The sequence below is a fragment of the Olea europaea genome, chromosome 21 (assembly GCF_002742605.1).
Source record: "Olea europaea var. sylvestris chromosome 21, O_europaea_v1, whole genome shotgun sequence".
In the NCBI taxonomy this organism is placed as follows: domain Eukaryota; kingdom Viridiplantae; phylum Streptophyta; class Magnoliopsida; order Lamiales; family Oleaceae; genus Olea; species Olea europaea.
In genome coordinates, this window is record NC_036257.1 from 13,051,607 (window position 1) to 13,059,825 (window position 8,219).

Sequence of the window (8,219 nt, forward strand, 5' to 3'; positions counted from 1 at the left end):
CTCGCCAACCCGTCAAGGCTGGTTTTTTGGCCCCATTCAGGGCAGGGTGAGGCGGGTTATTTTGCCATTTCTACTCTAAATCTTCATATTAAAAAAATAAAAAATAAAAAAAAAACTTGATTTTGATGATATTTCAAAAGCTTTTAGCTAGAATTGATATCAATTTTGATCATGAAACCTCTTCATCCAAAGAAAAAGGAGAAGAAAAGCAACTTCTTATTTTCAAACAAATTAATTCTAAATTCTCCCCACAATTGGGTAAAGAAATTGAATCTAGTACATTACAAGATCTTGCAAAACAAATTTCAAAGATAGGATAAAAAAAAAAAGTATTAATATAATTGATGTCATCTTAAAACTCAATTTATTGAGAATGAAAAACCTTCTATCAATAAACTGTCAAAATTCAACACTTCCTAATTATTATTATTGTCCTTCTCATCCTGATATGTTATATGAGGAGAAGAGACCACAATTTTCCTATCGACGAAGAACTAGTTGAATGGAATTTTGATGGAACGATAGAATATCAAATTCTCAATTTTCTAGAAGCTATTTGTCACGTTGCTTACATAGGCAGATGAATGTCTGCTAATGATGCTATGACAAATTTAACTTATAGTTTCACTGGACAACTCAAAAATTGGTGGGACAACTATCTCAACGATGAAGATCGTCTTAAGATAGCCACTGAGTTCAATGCTCAAATGCAAAATGATAGTTTCAACGCTCTTGTTTACTCTATACTCAATCACTTTGGAACTCCTGATCCTCTTCGAGATGGATAATCTGAAATTCTTATGAATCTTAAATGTCCAAAACTTCTTGATTTTCGCTAGTATAAAGATATATTCTTAACTAGAGTTCTCAAGAAAGAAGATTGTAATCAATCTTGCTAGAAAGAAAGGTTTACCTCAGGACTTTTCAAGCTTTTTGCAGAAAGAGTTAGGAATTCCACCAAACTCAAACATAATGATTCTATTCCATATGCTCTTCTTACTTATGGTGAAATTATCAATTTCGTTAGTAAGGAAGGATTAGCATTTATTTAATGATCTCAAACTCAAAGCCAAATTAAAATCTGAAAGAATTGGAAGTAGTAAAGAATTAGGTTCATTCCGTGAACAATATGGTTTTGAACATATTACTCCTCCATCTTCAAAGATAAAAAGAAAGGAAAAACCTTTTTCTTTTCTGAGGAAAAGTTCCTTTCAAAAAATAGAAATTCTCTCAAAATTATCCTCCTAAATTTTCAAAAAGAAAGTTTTCAAAGAAACGAGTTCCCAAAACCTCTAATGTTACCTGTTGGAAATGTAAGCAAATAGGTCATTATTCCAACAAATGTCCTATGAAGGGAAATATTAGTAATCTTCAAATTGATGAAAATGTTAAGCTAGAACTTCTCAATCTTATCAATTCCAGTTCAAGTGATAAATCTGACTCTATTCTTGAATTAGTTTATCAACATTAAAAAATTCCTAATGTTGAAATCAATTCAAATTCCTCTTCTTCAAGTCAAGGACAAGAAATTTGTGGTTATAAAACTAAAAATGTTTTTACTAAAGAACAAGAACTCATTCAAGAAATAGCTGAGAAAATTTAAGATCCTCGTGTGTGTGTGTGTATTCATCTTAATACTTGCTTTTAATTTTCTTTTTTCGTTCATGCGTGTTTTGTGAAAATGAGCTTGCCCTCAGTTTGGCTTAGAATTTGGTAATTGTGGCACATTCTCAACCAAGAAAATGGTAGGCTTGAGTTTAGCCCCCACAATAAAAAAAGAAAAATAAATAGTTAAGAAGGAAATAATTGATATAAATTGGTTTTCCTTATTAGTTATACCCTCGAGCCCCAATAAAAAAACAAAATATCTCATTTTGGAAAGATAAGATTACACTGTTGAAAATCAAGGTTTTAAAATTCAAAAACACTATATTAATGGAGTTAGGTAGTGTAGCTTGAGATCTAGGAACAAAAGGAATAAGGAAGGCATATATATTTAAAGCTCCAAAAGCAGTAGTTAAGCAGTCAACTTAAGAAACATCATCATTTGTTAAATGATGTCAAATTTTTATACAGAAAAGACAGTAGTTAATATTCAGAAAGAGTGTAATTTTAGAGAGACCCTCCCTTGTGAATTCTGACCATTGAGAACTTCAAAGAGAACAGTCAAAAAGGCGGAATCAAAACAACTGTAGAAGCTTTGAGAAGAGCAGTCCACTGTGCACAATTTCAGCTTCTCACTTTTTGACATTTGCCTTCCCTTTATTCACTTTACACTTGGCTTAAATTCAAATAGATAAATGTGTAGATTGACTAATGTTAGTCTAATAGTCTCCATTCACTGTAGGTTTTTTTTTTGTACATTTTGATAAAAGTTGGTAAAAAAAATGAGGTTGAAAATTATCTTATGAATTGTTTAATTAAAACTAATTATTGATTTTGATTTAAATTTTTATCTACCTTTATTACTACCTACAACATGGACTCTATAAACATAAGTTATGCTTAACACTAATTTATGCGATAGTAAAATCGTTGTCTGTATAGTTTAGGAATCTGATTCAAGCATAAGAGCACGTCTCCAATACTTCAATAGATTGCACAAAAAATTTGCAACATAAGCAAAAATTAAATATTACTAACAAATTCTATCTAATATGAGGACATTATCAAGCTGACATGACAAAGAAAAATGAAAATTTGTAGAAGTTTTATGTAATTTTAGAATCCGTGTTAGACAGATTAATTCATCAACGATTTTTAGACAGATTAACTCATCAACTTTTATATATGCTACACAAATTAAGATGTCGTTTTGTTTTTTACTTTACGAAAATAAAAGACACCTAGATAGCATTATTTAGCTATAGGTTGAAGATCATTGGAAACCAATTTTGATTTGAGTCTCTATTTAACGTCATCTTTCAACTTGCTTGCTACCTATATATATATACCAATCTGTATCATTTGAGATGCTCAGTCATTTATGAAAGCTATGTCCATTTAAGTTAAAATATGAAAATCAACAATTAATTTTAACTATACATTTCATCAATTTTTATCTAAATTTACTAAAATTCTGATTTTTAACTATTCCAAACAAGGGCTATATATGTGCTCACGACTTTGATAGAAGTTTAATAATGACAAAAGTGTGTTGAAAGTTATATTTAAATAAAATAAATGTGTTAATTGTGTAGAGTTGGCTGAACAATCCATTCCTCTGCAGTACAACATTATTCATTGCCATCGTACCCTATACATAAATTTATCAGCATCCTGTACATGTATACTATACGAGAAAAAGACTGAGAAAGAGAGCTTTACACTGCATCAGTTGAAGCAGGGAAATGGGTCCATTGTCCTCTAAATAAATTCAAAACCTCTTTTGTTAAGAACACGATCCGGGTCTGTCGCTCCTTTCAGCCTTGGCCCCTTCTCTCTTCGAATACAAAGGAATAGTGAGTGTATGGTCATGGATGATGAAACTGGAATGGCCGATCTGAGGCAATACATGAACCGGAGGCCTTTCTTTCCACCGATTCCTCCGGCAACCGACCTGTTATCCGGCCACCATCCCGGGTTGACGCAGCCGCAGCAGTACGACATGTTCATGATACCACCTGGACTTCAGCCGGCGTTTAGGTCTGATTCTACTACTAGTAATACTACTGCTGGTGGTGGTTCGTCTAGTAGTGCTGGTGGTTTTGGTGGGTTTGAGTTAGAGGGTGGTGGGCTTAATGGTTGTGGTGATGGTGGCACTGGGCGGTGGCCTAGGCAAGAGACGCTTACTCTTCTTGAGATCAGATCGAGGCTCGATCCCAAGTTCAAGGAGGCCAACCAAAAGGGTCCTTTGTGGGATGAAGTCTCAAGGTATATGTATTTAAAAGTTTTCTTTATCAAACTGTGTTGCCTGTGGCAAGAAAACAATTGAAATCTTGCCAATTTCATCAAAGATTTTCATCTTCCAAATGTCATTTTACACTTTACAGTCACAAACCCTTAAAACCTTTTTTTTTCTTGGGTGGGAGTCACTTCAATTATTTTCTTGATTTCCTTTCTTTTGATGTGTGGGGATATTGAGTGGATTTCTCCTTAGAAAGCTTAGTGTCCCCAGTGTTTTCAGTTTCTCACTGGTTTATGTACATCATATATTTTGTCATAATTGAAATTAAACCACGATCCCTCTTATCCTCCCTCGCGATACGGTTCAGTCTGGCTTGTCCCTAACACTGGACTTCACCAAAGATGTATCGACTAACTCGATAAAACGATGAACTCTCTTCTTACTTTCCAAAATTTTGTTCTAGAAAATGACAGTGCACAGTTTTTTGAGATTCAGCCGTTGCTTTTATTCTGGCATTTTACCAAGAGGCAACAGACAACTCACAATTACTTCTATGAATCTTAAATCGAGGATCTTTCAAGAAATTTGTTTATTTTGGTCTAAAACAAGGGCTACATTTTTTGGGATTTAGAAATAATTTTCTAGTTTTGTTTTCTTGAAAAGACCTGAGAAACAGCTCTTTCAAGTTCCTCAGACAACTATCTGTAAAAACATCGAACAGTCATATCAAATTAACGTTGTTGCTATTCACTTCAGAATCGATAAAACTATACAAGATTGTCTATCCTTTGCATGAAGATTTTGGATTATTTATTACTAAAAATAGATAGGGTTCTTAATTTTATCACTCCAACTCCATTTCTTGATATTGCAGAGTTAAATTTCTCCATTATATGCTTCTTCTTTTTTCTTTTTTCCAGGATTATGTCTGAGGAACATGGATATCAGAGGAGTGGCAAGAAATGCAGAGAGAAGTTTGAGAATTTGTACAAGTATTACAAGAAGACTAAAGAAGGCAAGGCAGGTAGACAGGATGGCAAGCACTATAGATTTTTTCGCCAGCTCGAAGCGCTCTATGGTGAAATCAGCAATACAGTCCCAGTCTCGGAAACACATCTTGCCGGAAGCACTTTTCGATATAATATATCCAACAATAACGTTCTAACACCTAATCAGCAAGAAGCCCTTCAGGCTCCAAAGCTCTCAGATACTAGCCTTAGTCTATCTAATTCTTCTGATTTTGATACTACGTCATCAGATGGAGGAGATGTTAATGGAGGAACAAACGATGACTCGAGTGGTAATAGGCAGAAGAAAAGGGGTAAGAGGAGGTGGAAAGCAAAGATAAAAGACTTCATTGACGCACAAATGAGGAAACTGATGGATAAACAGGAGGCTTGGATGGAGAAAATGATGAGGACAATTGAGGACAAAGAACAAGAGAGGATTATAAGAGAGGAAGAATGGAGGAAACAAGATGCAGATAGAATAGAAAAAGAGCACAAGTTTTGGACTAATGAAAGAGGATGGATCGAAGCACGGTATGCTGCACTAATGGAAGCTATACGAAACGTTACTGGTAAAGATCTTAAGGCTTCGCCGTCCGACGAACTGATGGCAGCAGAAACTCGAAGTCTAAGTGAAAACCAGAATAACGATGAAAAGGGAGATATCTGGCCGGAATGTGAGATTACTAGGCTAATCCAATTGAGAACTAATTTGGACTCAAGGTTTCAACAAGGTGGAATTTCAGAAGAAGTTCTGTGGGAAGGAATAGCAACAAAAATGGCTTGTTTTGGATATGACAGGAGTGCTTTAGTCTGCAAAGAAAAGTGGGAGAGTGTCAATAATTATGTAATCAAGTGCAACAAGAAAAGAAAGGAGAATCCAAAACCCTGTTTATATTACTGTCAGAATAATGAGTCTATAAGCAATAATCATGGAGGAGCCTTTTGTGATAATACCAGTGGACTAGGGCCTGAGACTTCACCTTCTAATAGCAACACAGGAAATGCAATGAATGATAGCTGCTTTAGGTACTTTATGGGTGATGATCATAACATGTGGGAGAATTATGGACTGAAACTCAACAAATTAGGATAGAAAAATCAGATCAAGATATATAATCTGCATCAGATTGTTTCTGATCAATTTAGGAAGAGATTATAAGCAGCTGATGAAAAGAGGAGGCAACTGACATATTGTGTTGACTTGTGACTTGGACTTGGAAGGTGAGAAATTTAACTCTAGTGGCTTTTTGTTGCTTCTCTTTGTTGTTGTATTAGGCTTATTTGTTGATTATTCTGCATGCAGTTTATAATTTCAAGGTAATATTTGCAAAAACTTTTCTTCCTTTCATGTATTTGCTTAAGATTGTGAGCAGGCAACAGATTATTTATCATGTATGATTGTCTGAATAATAACTTATTTGATCCCTACAATTAAACTTATATGTATTCGAGCTTAGTTAATCTGCCATGAAAAATTAGATGTTATATTAATATAGTATTTAAACACTCCAGCTTAAGCTTTTAAATGAAGAGGTGCAATATGGTATGAGAGTACACAAAGATGTTAAGTTCTAGTGTTGCATCTAAAAAAATTGCACGTGTTAAGTTTCTTATGAAATATTGAATTTTGCCTAATTCAAAATTTTAAGGGGAAAAAATCATTTTTTTTTTCAAGTAAATTTTTTTTTCTATATTTATATTTTTTTACATATTAGCCTGGCTTAAGTTTGTTCTTGAGTCAGATCCTAGATCTACCCCTGATTAAGATGCTGAACAAGTGCAGCTCTCACGTTCGATTACCATCACTGAGTTTGAAACTCTAAAGAGACAAGTGTATAATAAGTCAAAGAAATGTGAGGATGATGTCTAGGTACCCATTATGTACTATGCAAAATATATACTACAATGATTGGGACAAAAGGACGTGGAAATTTGTCTAATTTTAGGTTCAACGTGTAACAAAGTTCTTGGTTTAAACCTATCCCCATTTGGTTGAGATAAAAATAAAAAATTCAAACACACTTTAAAATTTTAATATATTTTTCTCTCTCTTTTTTTTAGTCACACATTATTTAATAAAATAATATTATACGTAAATAAAAAAATTTCTCTTCTGTTTTAACAACCCATTCTCCCAAAAAATATCATTCCATAATACATTTTACCAAAATTTATTGAGTAATGCTATTTGATCTTACTGAAATTGCAACCCCAATTTAGGTGTCACAAAATGATTATTGAAATTAAATGACTCATTTAATGACTCATGATTATTGAAATCATTTTTATTTAGTATACTATCTATTGCCACCTAAATGTCATTGCAACCTCCAGTGGGACTACATTAGGGATGTCAATGAGTCGAGATGAGTCGAACCACTTGCGAATCGAAAATCAAGGCTCGAGCTTGGCTCGAGTAAAATCAAATGGGCTTTTTTTGAGCCCGAGTCGAGCAAGAGCTCAACCAAAAAAACAAGGCTCGACCCAAGCTTTTGGCTCGGGCTTTAACGAGTCGAGTCGGGCCGGCTCGATTTTCTCTCTCTCTCTCTTTTAATGGGCACTCAAGGCAGCAGCTAGCTGCCTTTTTCTTTCCTTCGTTTTCCTTTTTTTTTTTCTTATATTTATTTAAGGCCCAACCCCAACCTGACGAGCCCCACGGGCCGGCTCGGGCTAAGCCCGAAACTTCAAAATGGGGCTCGGCCCGAGCCTTGGCTCGATTCCATAGAGCTTTGAGTTGAGCCGACTCGGGTTTTTTTGGGCCGAGCTACGAGCAGCCCGAGTCGATGAGCCCAATTGACATCCCTAGACTATATAACATTATTTAAATTTCTCTTTATAATGGGGCTCAAACAAGGGCTAAAAGTTGATGAAATATGTAATTGAGGACAGGGGCTGAGCCAGCACCTGACAAGGGGTCACGACCACGCGTCCTGGCTCCGCCAGAGTCTTCAATAGCCGCTGGGTTCCACTTCCAGACTTCCAATTGCAGAGCCGCGAGGGAAGAAGGAAGCCGAGAGGAAGATGATGAAATTTTGAAATTGGGTCTTCTTTTTTTTTAAGTTTAGGCCTTTTTGTTTGGGCTAATGAGTTGGGCCTCCTTTTTTTTTTTTTTTCCCCTTTTTAAATATTAGACCCAATCCAGGGATAACTCCCCATTACCCACCCATGACACGGCCATTCCAATTCCAATTCCAATTGGGGACAATTAGACAAATCGTAGCTAACCCTTTAGTTCTCCTTCTCCCTGCTTGTTACTATCGGCGATTTGCAAAGTGAAGTGACAACTCAAATTTGCTGATTGCCGCTTCTGCCGACAGAAGATGAGTCACTGCAGACGCCGACCTTTCCAAATTCCAATTTTC

At 35.2% G+C, this 8,219-nt stretch overlaps 1 protein-coding gene across 1 annotated transcript; it reads left to right on the plus strand.

The window, feature by feature from the left end:
* Positions 1-3,297: 3,297 nt before the first annotated feature.
* LOC111370737 (trihelix transcription factor PTL-like) lies at positions 3,298-6,293 on the plus strand. The gene is made up of 2 exons (XM_022992590.1): positions 3,298-3,873; positions 4,768-6,293. The coding sequence occupies exons 1-2, from the start codon at positions 3,470-3,472 to the stop codon at positions 5,948-5,950; spliced, it is 1,587 nt and encodes a 528-aa protein (XP_022848358.1). The 5' UTR covers positions 3,298-3,469; the 3' UTR covers positions 5,951-6,293.
* The last annotated feature ends 1,926 nt before the right edge of the window (positions 6,294-8,219 follow it).